The sequence below is a fragment of the Podarcis bocagei genome, assembly GCF_964188305.1.
Source record: "Podarcis bocagei genome assembly, chromosome: 4".
NCBI lineage: Eukaryota > Metazoa > Chordata > Lepidosauria > Squamata > Lacertidae > Podarcis > Podarcis bocagei.
In genome coordinates, this window is record NC_138128.1 from 42,657,126 (window position 1) to 42,677,158 (window position 20,033).

Below are 20,033 nucleotides of genomic sequence, written 5' to 3' on the forward strand. Positions count from 1 at the left end.
AATCAAGTCAGTTAGCAACACATTTCCAAAGAGAATCATGGGGGCGAGGAAAGGACTCACTGTGCCCCCCCTCTCTTCCACAATCCCCACCCAACCTGTGCTCAGTTAGGAACAAGAGAACTGTCAATTTCAACAGCACAAAGAGTTTCATAGAGTCAAAGTGTGCCACTGTGCACATCTGAGGAAATTGCAGATGACAGCTGGATAAGACTCTTTCACAAGATTCTGTCAATTCTCTGTCTTCCCAGCAGAGTGGGAGGTACTAGGACAACCCAGAGTTCTGTTGAATGTCTGCCTCTATGGTACTCAACATCTGGCTTGAATCCAGTCTTGCTCCAGCCCTCCTCTCCCATTCCTGAAATCTAGAGATTAAGGGGGAAACTAAGCAGCTTCTTAACAGTTCCTCCGCATGTTTACTTGGCAGTAGATCCCACTGTTTCTTGTGGGACTTATTCCCAGGGAAGTTTGCATAGGATTAAAGTCTCACAATGCAATCATGCAACCCTATGCACATGACCGGGGCTTCTAAATTAGTGTTTATAGGATTATAGCCTCAGTAAATTAGGTAGGGGGCATAAGAGTATATATATTTGGCTGAAGCTATTGGTTGTACTTTTAAAGTATTTGTATCATTTTGGGGCTAATGCATTATATCTGATTTGATGCTTTTTTTGTATTCCAATTTTTGTTAACGAAGTATAGTTGGTCCCCTTGAGGACTAAGTTAACAGACAACTAATAAATGTAAACAATAATTAAGAATAAATATTGTGTTCCATTAGAATCAGAGACGTGGAGGATACAAAGACCACCTAGTCCCACCACGATACAGAAGAACCTCTTATTTTATTGAAATACCTCTATTGTAGGGATTTATTAGATCCCACCTTTTGTCCCATGAACACAATGTCTTTCCCACCCCTCCTTTCCTCCCACAACCCCCTGGAAAGCTACTCCTAGAAAATGGGCAACCTTTGTAATTAATTGGCATGTGGAGGGCTATAGCTGGAGGGGGAGTTGTCAACTTAAGGTCCAAGCCATAACATTTTATGAATGTTGTATTATATTTACCAGTTGTGTTGTGGCTTTTCATGATTACTGGATTCTTTCCAGTAAGCTATTGTTAGCAGCTTTGCGATTCCTCTTGGGAGGTAGAAAACAATACAAACACTGAAATTACATCAAATGATTTGTGCTGCATGAGCCAGAGAGAGCCTTGATAGGTCAGATACAGATCAGTGCTGCCTACCTCTTGTTTAGTTTATTGGGTTTGAAACTGGTCCATCATGCAGTTGGTCCATCATATGGACTGCGAGATTGCTCACAGTCTTTGGCAGAGACAGAAAGCGCACATCCTCATATTGCTTAGCCTCCTTTCTCCCATGCTGCTGCATGCATTGTGCTGCTTTTATCTAATTTCAGGTGTCTGCCCTCGTGAGGCCCAGCGCGTGTTGCAGATCTGCCAAATATCCATCATCTGTGTATCACCACAAAAGCAAAACCGAGTCAGATTGGTAATGTAATACTTGCACGCAAGAACTTACCTGACTTGCTTATTATGGTCTTTCACCTTTAGAACGAGGAAACCCACTCTCATTGGCTACAAAATCCATACTCGCCGAACAGTCAATGTCAGAGTGCAAATAATGTGCAAGCAACTCCATGAGTTGGCCATTTAGTTGGAAAGAGAGCTTTTCGCAGGCTACTCCCCAAAATTCCAGAAGTTTCTGGAAGTGGGCACGCTATAGCTTTTGGCAAGGGGCACGGAACATGTTTTCTTTGAGACAGTTATTCATTTCAGCAGACAGCTACAGCATTAGACAGGATAAAAGCCATTTATTCTTTCTTCTTGCACAGCAACACAACTTGTATATGCCACTTTACTTTGGCAAAGCCTCTTTAAAGGAAGCTTTAAAAGTCCAGCGAGTGAAGGGGGAAAGCAGAAAATTAATCCTGTCTTTTCTGATTTCAAGTGTGTTAACAGGAGGAACTGTTGACTGATTATGATTGTACTTTAATGCTTCTACTCCTAGTCTGTCCAGTGTCTCCATTAGGAAAAGCAGAAGACAGTTAAGAATGGACGAGTCAGCAATCTACTGCAATTTGTCTCAGCAATGCAACATTGATCTCCCTCCCACCCTCTTACCCCAATACTGTCAATGCTGTCATTGATATCCTAACAGTAATCATTGCTGAAAGGAAAAATGGACCATAGACAAGAGCCACCCCCTCAACCATACTTTATTTACAAGGTTTGTTTGGAGCAGGAAAGTTGTTGATGGTAGATGGCTGAGATCAAAAGCACTTAGAGATGAAAATAAAATACAAGATGCATGCAAATCTCACTCAGGGGTTCCATCTGCGTGGGACCATTTCCCATTGAAGATGATATTCATTGAAGCAGACACTAAAGAACAGCCACAAAAACTCATTCTATAGCAATATCTTAAGACTGGGTTCACCAATCTTTTTGGATCAGGGGACACATTTGCAAATGGCACCAAACACACACACATACAGAATTCAAGTTGACAGCACAACCTACTGTACTGGCTACAACAGAATGCTTTTTTCAGGCCTAATTTCAGCTGTGGGGGCAGAGACCCTTGGAAAATCCCTTGGTGGGCACATAGGCACCATGTTGGCAACCTCTACTTTAAGACAATCAAGTCTAATTTGCATTGATCGTTGATTTCAGGCTGCAGAGTGAGATTCCACCGTGGCATTTATGATCCTGGGAAGCAGGGAGAATTCAAAACTTTCTAGTGCTGAGTAAAACACCAAAAATTATATAGCTCTTGAGAAGGTTCTCAAAGTGTTTGACTCCATTCTCTCTCTCAGAACGGCCAGTACCTAAATGGGAGATCATTTCTGGAGCTTCATTTATGCGTGTCTGACCAGAGCAGGAGGAAATGGGGACACACCATGCATTTATCTGAAGAGCATTTTAGTAACCATGCTGAAGCTCACATTACTTCCATCATCAGTTAACATACGTACATGGACTGTTTGCTAATGCAAGCACTTTTTCTAAAAAGGGAATATCAATATCTCTTGGTGTTTGCACTGTTAAAAGCTTGCAGAAAAAGAAAGAGAGGTTTTTAAACTCTTAGAATGCACTAAAGAAAATGCTGGTGATGTAATCCATGGCAAAGCATCACCAAGAATCACTGGTTCACAAGGTAGAGAAGAGTTATGCAACATGCTGTGGTGTTAGCATAAAAATCACTAATTGCAAATCACCGTTTTCTTAAAGATGACAGGCAATTGCAAAGAATTGCTTTTTAAAAAGAGGTTCTCAGCTGTTAAGATGAACTTAGCATTAACTCAAGGTAAAACAGAGCTGAGCTGGGTAAATTTAGGCGTATTTTAGATACCTGTGTAAAGTCAACAATTCTGGCAGAAATGAAGTGGCTGTGATTAAAAGGAATTTAAGACAAAGAAACTGCCAAATGAAGTGGGGGCAGGGAACCACCACAGACAGGGCCTTTTCAGTAGTGGCATCCCAATTCCTATATTCACAGGAACATAGTAAGCTGCCTTATACTGAGTTAGAGCATTGATCTATCTGGCTCAGAATTATTTACACTGACTGGCAACCAGCTCTTCAGAATTCCTGGCACGAGTCTTTCCCAGCTATAGCTGCAGGTGCCAGGGACTGAACCAGGTACCTTCTACATGCAAAGCAGATGATCTACCACCAAGTTATAGCCCTAGAGAGGTTTGTCTAAGACAGTCTTCTCAGTGTCAGGTGCAGACCTTTTTATTTAATCTTTAAACCTTTATTTTTAAATTTGGGTTTGTGGTGCTTTCTGTCTCTCTGGTTGGATTTATGTTGCACCTGAGTTTAAGTTTTATTTTGTATTTAAACTATTTCTATACTTATTTCCTGCAAGCTGCCCAAGGAACTTTCTGTTATTGGGTGGAATAAGAATACCATGAATAAAGAATAAAATAAAGTGATCTTATGTGTGGCTAGACATTAAGTCTCCCATCCATTCTCACCTGCCGGCTCTGGATTTTGAGAACACCCTGCAGGGTTCGCCTTCAAAAGTTGCTTGTCTCCTCCACCCACCTTCTGAAGCCTCACTGCATTATTGCTTCTGATCATAATTCCCTTAAGGGTACCAGCAAGCACTTTGTAATGCTCCGTGGTCCCAGAGGAAACAGTTACCGAGCAGAAGCTCTAAAGAATATGCTCTGAGATACTTGGTTGTGAAAAGCAAAGCACCTTTCAATTAAGAACAAGACGAGAAGAGCCCCACAACCATTTCTAGGGAAAAGGAAGATCTCATGTAGTTAAGCCTTATAAAAAAAACACCTCTACGGAAAAGGGATTTGAACATTGCTTTGATTATGATCTAAGGGAGCAGGTTTCCAAAAGACAAACGTGACACACATTTTTCAAGTAGGCCCCCAAGAGGCAGTAAGAATACATTTGTATAGCGCTTTCAAGCATTTCAAAGTGTTTCACCTGCATCATCTAGCTGTTATCCTTACAGAGACCATGCAATTAAAGTCTGCATTATTATTATTCACCAGATGAGGGGACCGAGGCTGAGACACAACATCTTTCCTAAGGCCGCTTGGTAAGTTCATGGCAGTTCTGAGATCTAGACTGGTGAATTCTCGATTCATAACACAGGGCAGATTCACACCATACATATGGAGCACATGTCTTCTCCCAGGAAATCCAGTTTGTTGAGGATGCTGGGAATTGTAGCTCTGTGAGAGGGAAATTACAGATCCCAAGATAATGTGAGGAGTCACTTGCTTGAAATGTATGCTGTGAATCTGCCCTCAGTCTCTAAGACACTACTGTACACCAGTTAAAAGAAGAAATTCTGATTCCTGCAACAGAAAGATTAAAAAAACAACTTATTACAGTTGCTGATTTGATTTTTGGGTATGAAAGGATATTTTATTATTTTGTAACTGATTATTTGCTGATTAACATTTTAGTGTTAGCACACATAATTTTAAAATTGAAAATACATGATAATAAAATGATATCTCTGATGTGTGTTTTCTTATATTTTTCCAGTCGTAGTTTCTTTGAAGTTTCTTCAGTCGGAGAGAGCAACAAATAAATTGAATTAAATAACTTGAATTACAATGCTGTTTGCTTTACAAATGATTTTCCTATAGGAAATTGGATGTTATTGCTAATGGAGGGAGCATTAAAACAAGACAAAAGTCATAGCAACAATGTCTACTCTGCTTACAAACATGAATAGCTATAGTGTAAGCAAATTAAGGCCGGTTTCACAAGTGATGGGGAAAATCAGGGACAGTGCAGTCCTATACATGTTTACTCAGAAGTAAAGTATCCGGACAAGAAATTAAAAGCAGGCAAGCAAAGAAGTCCACAAAGAAGAGAACTGCTGTGCTCAATTGTCTTCTGAAGCAGCAGAAACCCAGAAAATCATCCCACCACCTATAAGTTAAAACCCATAGAACTTTATACCAAGTAGCTTACAGATATCACACACACACACACACACACACACACACACACACACACACACTTCTTACATTTTAAAAAAATCACCACACCTTTTCCTGCAGCAGATCAAGGCAGCATGCAATAACTTCCCTAATGATGGGGAATGAGATGAGCTAGGAGATAGGTCCAGGGGCACATAAGGAGCTCCATGGCTGAACAAAAATTCAAGCCTAGGCCTCTATAGGGATGGTGAGGCTTGATCTGGCCACCCACCTGACGTCACAATGACATCACATGACCGTCTTTGCCCACAGGGATCTTGCAGGGTCCCTTTCAAAGTGCTATCTTGTGGGGTGCTTTGCAGAGGGCGCCTGCAAACTCCCTTTTGCCTGTGCCAGGTTTTTACCAGCTGAACACCTGACGTCATATATGGCATCAGGTATAGGAGAGGTGGGCATGGCTTGGTTGAAATGGGCTCACAGTTCAAGGGGGGTGTATAGCAGGCTCATGGGCTAGAATTTCCCACCCCTGCTATTCACTATGTGCTACACAACATTAAACATTAAAGCTCTCCTGGGAAGGGAGCGCCGTAAAAAGCACTTTTGATGGCAGCACTCCAAATGGTGAGCATAATGTTTGGAAAGTGGCCTGCCGTACGAACACCAAGCTCCAAAGAAGTATTGGGATCAGCTCTGCGTATTCGTGAAATTGTTGGTGCCAGTATGGACTCTCCATTCAAGAAGCAACATTCACACAGAGAGCTGTTTTCAAGCCCTTCTTCTGAGGAGTCTTTGTCTCTCTGGAGGAGGTTGAACCTTTGAATCAGCCCTAGTCTTGACCATTCCTCCATAGGAAAACAACTCTAATCATGTAAGCTCCTGATATACCGTAATTCCATCCTTGCAAAGGATTTTAACTTTTGTTTATAGGAAGTGCCCTTAAGAGCTCTTAGAGAACATTGGAGAGATAACTCTTAACAGTGCAAGCAAACAGTGCATATTTACGCAGAATTCAGCCCCCTTGTTTTCAGTGGGGCTTCCTGGGAGGTTCATGTATGCAGACAGCAGCCTAAGTTGGTGTATATATTAGGAGTTTACATACTGTGCTATTCTAAAAGCTTTCTCAGGAACCCACCTAAATACTTCATTTAATGAAGAACTGGCAAGCCATCTATGCAGTCACTGCCTAAGAGCAAAGTACAGGTAGTGACCAATTTACGTGGGCGTTACGTTCCGGCTTGCCAGGACATCCCAAAAATTGTTGGGGTTATTTTTTAACAAAAATGCCAAAAAAAGTATTTTATTTACTTGCCTAAGATCCGGATGTATGGCAGCCCTAATATAATTGCAACACACATTCACAAAGCTTGCAAACACACTGTTCCGCCCCAGCCCCACTGCTTTTTATGATGTTATCAGGTCACTTCAGGGTTAGGTGCGAAGTGCGCAGTTGTGTTCACACACATATCGGATGCACCTAGAACAATTGCTGCCTGTAGGGGTGATAATCCCAAAGGGCTGTCCAGGTCACCTGTACCTCAATCTTAAGTAAAGTAAAGTAAAGTAAAGTAAAGTAAAGTAAAGTAAAGGGACCCATGACCATTAGGTCCAGTCGTGGCCGACTCTGGGGTTGCAGTGCTCATCTTGCTTTATTGGCCAAGGGAGCTGGCGTACAGCTTCTGGGTCATGTGGCCAGCATGACTAAGCCGCTTCTGGCGAACCAGAGCAGCGCACGGAAACGCTGTTTACCTTCCCGCCGGAGCGGTACCTATTTATCTACTTGCACTTTGACGTGCTTTCGAACTGCTAGGTTGGCAGGAGCAGGGACCCAGCAATGGGAGCTCACCCCATCATGGGGATTCGAACCGCCAACCTTCTGATTGGCAAGCCCTAGGCTCTGTGGTTTAACCCACAGCACCATCAAGATAGGGTTGGCTAAAATGAGCTCCTTGCCTCAGGCGGCAGGTTGGAAGGGGCTTGTCAGTCGTGGTGGCCGTGGTATTTCGCCGGCTGGTGAAACAGCAGCAGGCAATTCTGTGGGTGGATAGAGGCAGCAGCAGATGGGTTGAAGGGGCACTGGGAAAGATCTGTCTTTGGCAGAATCTCTGGAGGACTATTGCCAGGCATTAAACCATACTGAGCTAGATGGGACAATGGTGTTCCTCAGCATACAGCAGAAATTATATGGTACAATGTGGTATGATATACTTAAATTAAACTTATTAGTTGCTTGTTACCTAAAAGGTATCCAAGCGACTTACATTTAAAAGCATAAATGTAAGAACATTATACCCTAGGAAAAATCATTTGTATAACATACCAACCCCCCAACTCCCCACCCCATAACAGCCATAGTAAGCTTTAGCAGTGCATTGAATCAGCTTGGTCCATCAAAGACCTGGGGGAAATGTGAAGTCTTTACCTGGTGCCAAAAATAAGTCAGTGAAGGTGCCAGGTGGAGCTGAATGGGGAGAGCATTCCAGAGAACAGAGGATACATGTTTGTAGGACTAGCTGGATATTATATCAAGGGAGGTGAGTAGTGCGGTGGTCTAGACTCTAAACCACTGAGCCTCTTGGATTTGCCAATCGGAAGGTCGGCGGTTTGAATCTGCACGACAGGGTGAGCTCCCATTGCTCTGTCCCAGCTTCTGCCAACCTAGCAGTTCACAAGCACACCAGAGCAAGTAGATAAATAGGTACCGCTGCGGTGGGAAGTAAACAGCATTTCTGTGAGCTCTGGCACTTGTCACGGTCCTCCGTGTGCCAGTAGTGGTTTAGTCATGCTGGCCACATGACCCATAAAGCTGTCTGTGGACAAACGCCGGCTCTCTCGGCCTGAAGCGAGATGAGCGCAGCACCCCATAGTCGCCTTTGACTGAACTGTCCAGGGGTCCTTTACCTTTACCTTTTACCTATATCAAGGCCATGGACCACCTCCAAATGCCCTCCGGGTGACCTCTAGCACCAAAGAATCTGAACAAGTCAGGGAGATATTTCTCTGCTCTGCCATTGTGAAGCATAGGACGGGCCTTTTACACCCAAATTCAAATGTATTTATGCGAAACATTTCAAGTCAGTCTGCCTCTTGGCATGATGCCACTGGCATTTCCAAATGGGCACACAATGGATATGCCAAATCTACAGCGAGGGAGGAAGAAATGGTACCAAGCTGTTAAAGTCCACAACACAACATGCAAACAAAAGCCACCACATTATTAGGGCCCTGTTGTTTCTTTTAAAGCTTAAAAAGCTAAAAATAGCTTGCCAGAGATGTTAGAGAAGTCATCTCATTGATCTATTAAATGAAATTTAAGCCAAAATACAGAGAGAAAAAGAAGGGAAAAAGGCACAGAGAGATCTATTTTCCCCCAGATCCTTGAGAGCAGGTTCTCTGAATTTAAGAAACAATCAAACAGGCCACTTGATAGCAGAGGGGGTTTTTATCATTATTATTTTAGATTGTGGTCACAGGAGGGGTGTTCCTAACAGTTTTGCAAGCAGTGACAATGTCAAATGAAAAGCTCAGCAGGTAAGAGTTCAGTGACACGCTCACATGAATGTGCACACAAAACAGAGATTAAGTAAGCCTCCAAATGAAGCTCATATTTAAAAAAAGAAGTCAATTTGGGGAAGAAGAAGGAGGCAGAGAAATAGAGGGTGTGGGAGGAAAGATATAGAAAGAAATATGAAAAAGAAAGAGATCGTTCCGTGTGCAGTAGCAACTGCAGAAGGCCTTCCACACCAACATGATGCTTGTATTAAAGAGGTTAAAGAGGCTGCAAGCTTCAAAAGCAAAATATACACCAGGTTGCTGTTTGTCTCCATCTCCTCCTATGCCATGAGTAACTTGTTTGGGAGGCGGAATTTTCAGAGTAGGAAAGGGCTGACACACTCTTATCATTATTATTATTAGGGAAATCCCCCCCCCCTTTGTACAGGGCTTCCACTGTCTGGGCTTGTAAGGTGGCTCCTGTCCAAAGAATCCTGAAAACCTCACAGAGCGACAATTCCCAGCAGCCTTAACAAACCATAGTTCCTAGGAGTCTTTGGGGGAAGTCATGTGCTTTAAGCCTGTGGTGCATACACCGCCTATGTCATGAAAGGGCTTCTTCCACAGCGTGATGGGTTTACGCACACGTGAATAATTTTTGCTCTGTTGTTCCTCAGGAAAAGGGATCACAAGCCAAACGAACATCAAATAATCCCTCCCCCCCCCAAAAAAAAAACATGATGAGAACTGGAAAACAATGAAGAGGTGTGGGCTCTTAACCAAAATCTGTAAGATATTGTAACAACTTTATAACTGTCTAACAGCAATCTTTCCACAATTCATCAGACCTCCCTGCAAAACACAACAATGCATTTGAACGCACAGAACTAGATTTAGCATGATGTCGTCAGAGAGACATGAGGAAATGAAGGAAGCAATTTAAGTATCCTTTGAAGAAAGAAAAAGAAAGAAAGAAAGAAAGAAAGAAAGAAAGAAAGAAAGAAAGAAAGAAAGAAAAGGCCCTGGTGTCACTGGTGGAGCAGGAAAGCAACAAGAGCCATTGCATTCCGTACATGTACTGTACCAGGCTACAGATTGTAGTGGAAGAATGCACTTAGCAGTGCTGAAATGGCACAGCTTACAAGGTTAACAATCTTTTAGCTGATGATTTGTATGTATTTATGAGCACTGCTGAACGACCTTCAAGAATGCCTGTAAGAGACCCTGGCAGGGTGCATTAGAGAAACTCAGGCACCTTTTCTTGTTTTTTCTTAAAAAGCTCTAAACAAACAAACAGCTTTCCTACACTTACAGCTCTGATGCAACAACTGGAAAGAGAACATCAGCAAGTAGAAAATTACAGAATGGAAGAGACTATATCAATTCGAATTGGTAATCCTAACAGGTGCATTTGAGAAAAAAGTTGTTTAGGCTGCAATCCTATACCCCTGTTAAGATGGGAGTAAAAGCTTCTGAACTAAATGAGACTTACTTCTGAGTAGACATGTACAGGCCTGTGCTATTAAGCAACTGACAGCCTGATCCTATGCATATTTTCAAAAAGCTGAGCACCATTGCATGGAGCTTCCTTCCTGTTATACATACTTGGAATCGCAGACAAAATTCGTCCAAGTGAAATGGATCTGAAATAACGGCTCTTCTGTCGGCTGCTGTTTTCAAATAAAAAATGTTGGAGCCCAATTTTGACAGGGTGAGCTCTGTGAATCTCAGGACCTTGCACATACTCGAGCCAAGAAAGCGAGTCCAACAAAAGGTATCACCCAACGCATTTCGCTGCTCTCAGCAGGCTCTGTAACGTGCACCAGACGTGAAAAGCAGAGGCTGTTCCATTACCCTAGATACATTATTCAGAGGGGGGAAATGAAGTGATACAGTCACCACTGTAGTGGAAATAATGCAAGAATGAATCCCTTTTCTATCCCAACAAAGGAAATGCGCTCCACCAGTGGTTTTACATAAACAGCTCTTGTTTATGAAGCCAGATTTCATTACAAGCGGCGAGAAATGTTATCTTTCTGTGGACATGCTGAAATGGACTGCAGCACAATAGGCCTGTGTGATAGGACAATATTACAAAGTCAAGCCAGCAGCTCTTGTTTATCGTTATCAAAAACATTCCCCTGTACACAGTTAATGAATGGCCAGAACATTGGATATTAATAGAGAAAGGTTATGAGCAGCTGATTGCTAAACCTCCTCATCACCAGAAGCCCTTCATGGCTGAACATCAAGACCTTCCTCAACCTTAGCAGGGCACCATCAGGGAGACAAAAAAGAAGCAAACTAAGCCAGAGGCCAAAACCAAACATCAGAATTTGTATGCTGCAGAATAACATTTTCTCTTTTACACAACCTCAGTTTGAGGCTATTGTCCTATCCATGCTCATCACTGAACTCACTGAGATCAGCTTGTTATTTTTTAAAAAAGGATAGCTGCTAACTGCTACTAGAATCAGATACCAGGGAAAAAGAAATCCCAAACCTAGAGTCATTACAAATCCAAAAAAATATTTACAATACAAAGTTCATCACAAACACAGCCTTAAGAAAAGCACTTCTGGGTTCTCTGGGATTCACTTCCCAAAAGAACAGACCACTCAGCCAATACAAGTAAATTTAGTGGTCACTGCTACCCCAGCAATCACATAGCAAAGCCCTTACTCTCACTATCCCAGCTTGTCATTGTTCCAACAAAATATAAACCCATTTTAGCATTAGCATGTAAGTTTTAATTCGAGGAAAGGAGAATTCACCCATAAATCTGTATACTGGTCTTTATGCAAGGTTAATGATTTGCTAGCTAAGAGTCAAAGGTCAGATTTTTCTTTTTTCTTTTCTTTAAACACAAAAGCCACAAGAACATAAACATTCTACCATTTTTACTTTGCAAGGTATTTTCCGACATCACAGGTCTTGACCAAATGTCAACACGGTAAACATGGAAGGGCATTGTTTGTAACTGTTTACACATGTCTGTCTTCCCAGAAAAGAAACCTAAATGGGTTTGGCCCTTCTGGGAGAAGTTCCCTGTTTTGATACTCCTGCGTCAGCCTGCATAAGGCAGGGCGAGAGCGATTAATGATGAAATCCACCAAGATGAGTTAAAAAGCTAGGAAGAACAACAGAATCAATAGACATAATTGATAACTGCATGCAGCACTGCATGACGAACAAGTCTAACCGAAATGGAGCAAAAAGAGAAGAGAAAGAAATGAGCATAGCAGCAGTGAAGAAAGGGGGGGGGGATACAAGGTTCTGCCTTCCAAGGCTGCCTACTCACTGCAAGGATTATAAAGGATATTAACAATATACATGCACAGCACATGGCATTAACAAATGTGAACATAAAATCCTGCGGAGCTATGGGAGCTAAACTTTGGAACAAAAGGCTCTAAAGGGTAGTAACAATCAATGATTTACATTCACTAGGTAGGTAGGACAACAGAGGGAACAATAGCTCTTTGAATGAGACTCCAACATATTAAAATTACAGAGGAAGGAATTAGAAGCATCTCTAAATGATTTAAAGAAACACAGCCGGTTCTGAGGATCAGGAAAGGCCAAGAGATATTAATGGAGAAATAAGAGGAGCAGGGGACATTTATTTATTTATTTATTTATTTATTTAAGTTAGGATATGAAAAGTGGAAAGCAGGGCAGCGGAATGGGACTCATGCCTAGTGACAACTTTCCTTGCTTCCCAAAGGCTGGTGTTCAGCTGTCCTGTTTTTTGTTTCCCTCCCCCCCCAAACCCCCACTAATCCAGGAGAAAGGAAACCACAGGAGGAAGCGTTTTTCGGTGGCTGCCGTGTGGAAGTACTGGGTTCAAGTACACATGGCAAGAAAAGGGGTAGGCAGCCAGATGAGGAAGGGATGATGCTTTGCAACAAGGCAAATTTGTGCCATCTAAAAAGGAGGATCAGGGCTCACAGGCTAATCAAGCAGGTGTGTCCACAGGTTTGGCGGAAAGGAAGGATGAACAGCAGGGCAGTCTAAGCCTGAAAAAAAAGTTCTTAGGGACGCAGCCCAGGACAAGGGCACACAAGCAGGAATGCGGAGCACTCTTTGAACAATGCACTCTGTGCAGTATATATAGATGGGAGACTACAGGAGAGAAAAATGCTACTAGTAAGGGTAGGATATGTAGGGCTACAGGACAACACTTAGGATAGTATGAGAAAGGGGCAACAAGCAGAAACGCTGTTCAGATACTTGACATGTGAAGTACAATGGCCAGGAGATCAATGGCTCTTGTGGTGTGCCTCCTATAGGTGGGCTAAGCAGTCAGAAAGGTCAAGGCTGTGAGGTGCAGACTGCAGAGCAGGGGAAGGGGTCAGCGCTGAGCAGGGTGCAAGATCCGGAGTAATACTATGTGCTGTAGCATTGGGGTGATGTGGGCTTCCCAGAATTAGGTGCGGAGGCATCTGCCCAACATGTGCTGGGAGAGCTGCAGGGATTCATTTGCGAACTGGAAAATCCCGGGGCTCAAATTTGCTTGAGGAGTACACAATCTGTTTCAAACATTCTGCTCCCTTTTCTCAAATGGGGAGTGAAAGGCTGTTAAGGGGAACGATGGGACATTTTGTTTATTAATTGTTTCTTTAACCTGCACATCGCCATTGCAATTCACGGTACTCTGCTCATACTCAGAGGCTCTTTCTCTCAAGCCAGCCTGCAAATGTAGATGTAAGTGGGAGGGAGATTCCAATATCGTAACTCCAATATTTAAAATGATCAAGTCCAGTTTAGGTCTTTGGAGGAAGGCATGCCCTGAGAGTACAGAGCAGGGAAGGGAAGGAGTAGCAAGTGGTTTTGGTATAAGGGGAGATGGTTATTATGAGGTAGAGGGATGGTTCAGCATGAGCACAATATGAAGGTAGGCAGGCAGGCTGCTGCAGATAGGGCTGACACTTCTCTGCCCCGGCTTCTATTGCAGATTTAACAGCTTTACTATGGGCAGAAATTCCACAGGTACAGTACTTTCCCTCCTCCTCCCCCAACATCAGCTGCTAAATTCTGTATATTGTGCAACCATTAAAGGTGCACAAGTGTGGGTGGGGGACAGAGTGGTGACCCTATTGATGAAGGGGATCTGCTCTGAGGACAATTCCACAGAACTAAGCTGGCATGTTGAGGACAGGGGCCGGGTGAATAGAGTCTGTTAGGCTGCATGTGCCCAACTTGCAACTCTCTTGTTATTTTCCGCCTCATCACCAAACCTACCCCAGAAGCAGGCTGAGCAGCAAGTGCAATAAATGCAAGTTCCCAAGTCTGAAGGAACAGCCAAGCCACGTGTGATCTGTGCGTGCCCCCTTACCACCACAGCATGCTTGAGTACAACCAAAAATGCCATATAAGCAGGCTATGGGAATGACACACACTCTGGAACCCCGGTCCAGGAGATCCAACCAGGCCCTCTTTCTCAAGAGGAAGTGCAGAAAGTGTTGCCCAGTGGTCAGCAGGTCAGAGAGAGAGAGAGAGAACACCCACTTGCGAAATCAGGAGTGAAGTTGGGGCCCTAGCCTACCTCGCAGGGTTGCTGCTAGGATAAAGGAGTGGGGAACAGAACCGGCAATGAAAGGAAACAAGGAAGTTTAAGCTCCCGGCGCCGGGAGAGCCAGGCTTCCCTCCTACCCGTCCTGCTGCTGCTCACCTGGGCGTTTTGGCGGCGGCGGCGCTCTCCCGCTTGTCCAGCACTCCCGGCACGCAGTTGGTGAGCTCGGTCCAGTCGGCGTGCAGCCCGCAGCTCCAGCCGGTGGAGAAGCGCGAGAAGAGCCAGGTCTCCCTGCGGTTGGGCCGGTAGCAGGTGCACTTCTTCTGGCCGGGCCGGCAGTCGCAGGGCACCTCGAGGCGCACGTTCTGCACCAGGTGGCGGCCGAAGGTGGTGCCGCCCGTCTTCTGGATGTGCAGGAACACGATCACGTCGTCGCCCTTCATGTCGAAGGCGAGCTGGCGCTCCAGCTCGCGCACGGGGAAGTAGTACTTCTTCACGTAGTGCGGGTCCGGCGTGGGGAAGAGGTCCAGCTCGTCCTGGTAGGAGCGGAGGCTCGGCGAGCCCAGGCTCAGCCCCGGCCCCACATACTGGTACAGGATGAGCATGAAGCACACCGAGCCCGCCACGATCAGCAGGAACTTGCTGTTCCGCTCAACCATGGTCCTTCCAGCGCGCTTCATATGTCACCATCTCCCGGCCAGGGGGAGGCGGCGGGAGAGCTGCTGCTGCTGCTGCGGGAGCTGCTGCTGCTGCTGGCGGAGGCGCCCCCGGCGACGTCGGCTCCCCTTTCGCCCGCTCCCCGGCTCCGAAGAAGCCCCGCGAAACCACCCCGACGAAAAAGCGCCGTGCGCCCCGGAGAGCGCGCGGAGGGCGAGGGATTCCCACCCCTTTCCTCCCTCCCTCCCTCCCTCCCCGCCCGGCCCCCCTTCAGTCAGATCCGCAGCCAGGGGGGGCTTCCTCCTGCCAAGCGGCGATCAGCCACCGGGGACGGGGGGGGGGCGGCGAGAGAGAGAGAGAGAGCGCGGCTCCCAGGGTCGACCGCCCTCCCCCGGTTCCGCCTCCCTCGCAGCCCCGTCCCGCCTCTGCCTTCGGGACTTTGCCTCTGCCGCTCCTGGCCCCGGCTCCGATCCGGCCGAGGCGCCGGGCGCGCAGCCCCTTCGGGGTCTCGCGGAGGCAGGGCTGGCGGAGGCGGCTGCACGCTAGTTCAAGTCCTTCCTGCCTCGCTTCCTAGGGCAAAGCCCCGCCGCCGCCGCGCTCCGAGCCCAGCATGCACAGCGCCGCCTCCTCGCGCTCCGCTCGCCGCTCCAGGCGCGCGCTGGCGGAGGGAGGCAGAGCAGCAGCCGCGGCAGCACCACACAGGCACGCCGCAAAGGCAGCGTTTCTGGAGGCTCCCGAGTTGCCAGGGCCCGCCCGCAGGATAATTTCGATATTTTCCTCCTGGTTCTTTCTAGGCTCTTTCACTTCCTCTTTCTCCTTCCGCCAATGGGGAAGCGCACTGAGCGGGGCGGCTCGAGCCTGGAGGGGCGCTGGCGTTCGGAGGTGGCTCTCTCGAGGGAGCTTTCCTGACCTCCCTCCACCCCCCCCTAAGAAAGAGAAGGGGGCATTAAGTTTTCAGGTCAAAAGCTTGAGTCTCTCCACCCCAACCCCTGCATGAACAGAGCTTACAGGCTCCTGCTTTAGGGGCTTCTTGGCTTTGCCTCACCTCCTCCTCCTCTTGAACAATTGAAAGGAATCGGCAGAAATTCAACAGGTGCGGTTTCCCGCTCGCATCAAGGTGCAGCGCCGGGCAAAGAGTGGCCTCTTCATTTCTGCTTGTTGTGGGAATATGAAAAGGCGCAAGAGCCCCAGCGGAAAGAATAAAAGTGGCTGCCCTGCTGCTGTCTGGTTTTGGAAAGGAATTTGAGAACCAGTTGTGGTGAAATATCATTCTCAGAAATGAGTTTTCTATTTTTAAGTTAACATACAATATTGACGTAGCAAGCTAAATGGTGAGGTTTAAAACGTCATTCAGGCTTCTTCATAACAAGCCTCTTTTTTGGAGCCCTTGGGAGTGCTTGCCAGCAGCTGAAAGCTTTTCTCTACAGCCATGAGCAGCAGTGAACATGGAAATTCTCATGTCTGTGTTTGTAGGAGTTTTGTGATTCCATCTAGAGACATCTCAGTTGCAATAACAATAACAATAACAACAATTTATTATTTATACCCCGCCCATCTGGCTGGGTTTCCCCAGCCACTCTGGGCGGCTTCCAACAAAATATTAAAAATACACTAAAACATCAAACATAAAAAACTTCCCGATACAGGGCTGCCTTCAGATGTCTTCTAAAAGTCAGATATTTGTTTATTTCCTTGCCATCTGATGGGAGGGCATTGCACAGGGCAGGCACCACTACTGAGAAGGCCCTCTGCCTGGTCCCATGTAACTTCGCTTCCCGCAATGAGGGAACTGCCAGAAGGCCCTCAGAGCTGGATCTCAGTGTCTGGGGTGAACGATGGGTGTGGAGACACTCTTCAGGTATACTCAACCAAGTATACAGATGACCCTAAAAGATTGCCTCTAGTTTTGCCTTCCTCATGTTCAGCCCAGTATCACTAGGTCAGGGATGGCCTTCCAGGTATTTCCCCTCACATATTTTTTGGACTCCCAACTTATCAACCTCAGAGAGCACAACCAATTGTTGGGGGAGATGGGAGCTGTGGTCCAACAAAATCTGGAAGGGACAGAGGTTCTGCATCTCTCACCAAAGTGAAGAACAGCCAAATCATGAGCAACAATCCTCACTTACTTGAGAGTAAGCCCCGCTGAACTCAGTAGGGCCTATTTATGAGTAGACATAAGGGCCTATTTATGAGTAGATTACACTGTCGGAGCCATAAAACTACAATTGCTGGATAAGACTTGAAATGTCTCTCTGATTCATTCTATGTCTGCATTTACCACTTCAAGGAACGCCTTTAAATAACTGCCTTTTAACTTGGCCATCTAAAGAGGGAATCTTGTTGCTGTTTAGTTAATGTCTTTACTTCTGCAAGGGAAAACACAAGCAGCAAGAGAATTTTCATGAGAAACAAGCTTCCCCTCCTTTCCAAATGTGACTGCCCCCTTCACATCAGCCACAGTAATCCTTTCATTGTGATGTCACAAATAGCTGCTATTCTGATGTCACAAAAGCAGGATTATGAGGATGGGAAGTGGCAGAGAATACATAGCAGAAGCATGCAACAGACAGAGGCCCATGATTAAGGAAAACATGAAGGAACCTGAAATGGCTAAGAGGGCAAATCCAGCCACATCAGTGTCATCTATGGGGAACCGATTTGGCATGAACTTATGGAGTTTAAAAGAGCAGTGTAGTTGGCACCCTAAATGTTTGGGACTTTTTTTTAGAGCAATAATAATAACGACAACAGTGCATAAGTAGGGCTTGTGGATTTCACAATTGCTGACTGTGGAGGAAGATGATTCAACAAGGCACAGCACACAAATCCAAAAGGGGCTAATCTGCCTCCAGGAAGGCTTTCTTTCTGCTGCTCTGAAGCATAACAGGGGTCAAGGAAATCCCAGAATGCAAGCAGTGAAACTGCCATGTTTTTGACAGTAGTTGTAAATATTTGGCAGTAAAGCTGATGGGATACTGACAGCAGTGGTAACTCCTGATTGAGGAGAAAGAGGACCAGCTCTTGTTGGGTTGGGTGGATTTGTGGCCCTGCCTCAAAGCAGTCTCAATTGCCTTCTGTGTCCTTCTAAAGCCATAGTGATTGCAGGTACCAGACAGTGGAGGGTAATGCTGTTTGTGGGTTCTTACAAGTTCTCCATTCCTATTTCCAGCCCCTCCCTCTTTTTCTCCATGTGATCTGTCCTGCAAAGGATGTGGAATCCTGGGTGATTGGTGAGAGTTCCCCATGAGAAAAACTGAATTTACATGTCAATCCCTGAACAGAGGTAAATTACTCTAAAGTTATTTTTCACCACGGTATTTATGCTTTATAGTTCTCCAAGCGTTTTTTTATTTCCTTGTTCTGCAAGTGTGGGTTCAGAGTTGACTGTGCCACAGAGGCTGTTAAAAAACTTATAGTGGTACTGACAGTTGCATAGAAAGACTATCTAAAGGGGAGGGACATGGTTTTTGCATGGTGTGGAGACAGTGTTTTTCCTTTTGCTGTACAGTGGTACCTTGGAAGTTGAACAGAATCCATTCTGGAAGTCCGTTTGACTTTCAAAACAGTCGGAAACCAAGGTGTGGCTTCTAATTGGCTGCAGGAAGCTCCTGCAGCCAATCAGAAGCCACGGAAGCCGCGTTGGACGTTCGAGTTCCAAAGAACGTTCGCAAACTGGAACACTCACTTCCGGGTTTGTGACATTTGGGAGCCAAAGCGTTTGACTCGCAAGGTGTTCGGGATCCAAGGTACGGCTGTACTAGAATCCAAAGTTATCCAGTGAAACAGACTAACAGGAGATTCAAGACATCATTATGTTATGGTATTTCACTGCTACCAGTTGTGATGGTCACTAGCTCAGATGCTTTTCAAAGGGGGTTAGACAAATTTATGGAGGATGAGGAGATAAATGACTCCAAGTCATTATAACTAGATGGACCTTTCAAGTTCAGGGGCAATTGCTGAGGAGCAACAAGAAGGCAAAGTCCTTCTTGGGGACTTCCCTGGGCTATCTGCCTGATCACTGTGGAAAATGGGAAGCTGGAATTTGGTCTGATCCAGTGGTGCACTCCTTCCTTCCTTACGGTCTGTCATCTGTAACATCATACCATGTAAAGGGGTGGATTTCAATGCATTTTTGCAAGCTTACATTTCCAGTTAAATGTGGAGGTCTGGTAAAACTTCTTTGGTGCATCACTGAAAGACAAAGCTACAAGCAACCACCTCTCTTAGTGGATGTAAGCACCACTCGTTGAGTTCATAGGCAGCCATAGTAGCACGAAGGGGAATCCAAAAAGTCTGTCATAAAAATATGATGTGAAAATCCAAAGGGAAGGGTGGGGAATCCAACAAAGTTAGGATTATATTTCTTTGTAAGAGCTATTTTCCATATGCATAAGTTGGAAGGAAAATAATATTGCAAAGGTTTCAGTTTAATTTTTTTTTACCAGTATACAAGCTAGAGTGAGACAGCTGTGTTAGTCACAAGGTATACAGGCAGGGTGAATTACGCATCTCAGATCTTCCCAAACTAGATAAAATAAAAGTCTTTATAGCACTCCAAAGAATCATGCTGCATTCGTGCTGTTTATTAGCTTTGATTCCCCCTCCCCATTTAAAAAATACTGCTACTTTCTCTATATTTGTGTGTATCTTATTTCAGAATAATTATATCACCATTATGGAAAGACCACAGTGGACAGTTGGAGGTCAATTTAAGTTTGGGAATTTATACCTTGATTTGGGAAGTGCTGGCATTTATGCACTATTTTATGTAAGTGGTTGAAATATATGTGAAGCTATAAAGAGCCACAAAGCAGTTTGTGGTATTGATGTTTGCCTCTGGTTGTAAAAGTATATAACTAGTGGAATAACCCGCTGAGTGTTAATTCTGAGCAAGGGTTATTTACTGTAGAATGAGTTAG

General features: G+C 45.1%; 1 protein-coding gene and 1 long non-coding RNA gene across 4 annotated transcripts in view; one reads left to right on the forward strand and one right to left on the reverse strand.

Moving 5' to 3' along the window:
- Positions 1 to 15,711, reverse strand: part of HS6ST1 (heparan sulfate 6-O-sulfotransferase 1) — a 192,005-nt gene extending 176,294 nt beyond the window's left edge. The window contains exon 1 of the mRNA XM_081191119.1: positions 14,611 to 15,711. Coding sequence (XP_081047245.1) covers positions 14,611 to 15,131 — 521 coding nt within the window. The 5' untranslated portion in view covers positions 15,132 to 15,711. The remainder of the gene's footprint in view (positions 1 to 14,610) is intronic.
- Positions 15,712 to 17,313: 1,602 nt separating this feature from the next.
- Positions 17,314 to 20,033, forward strand: part of LOC308585462 — a 208,769-nt gene continuing 206,049 nt past the window's right edge. For all 3 annotated transcript variants that reach the window (XR_014007413.1, XR_014007414.1, XR_014007415.1), the window contains exon 1: positions 17,314 to 18,394. This is a non-coding gene — a long non-coding RNA (uncharacterized lncRNA). The remainder of the gene's footprint in view (positions 18,395 to 20,033) is intronic.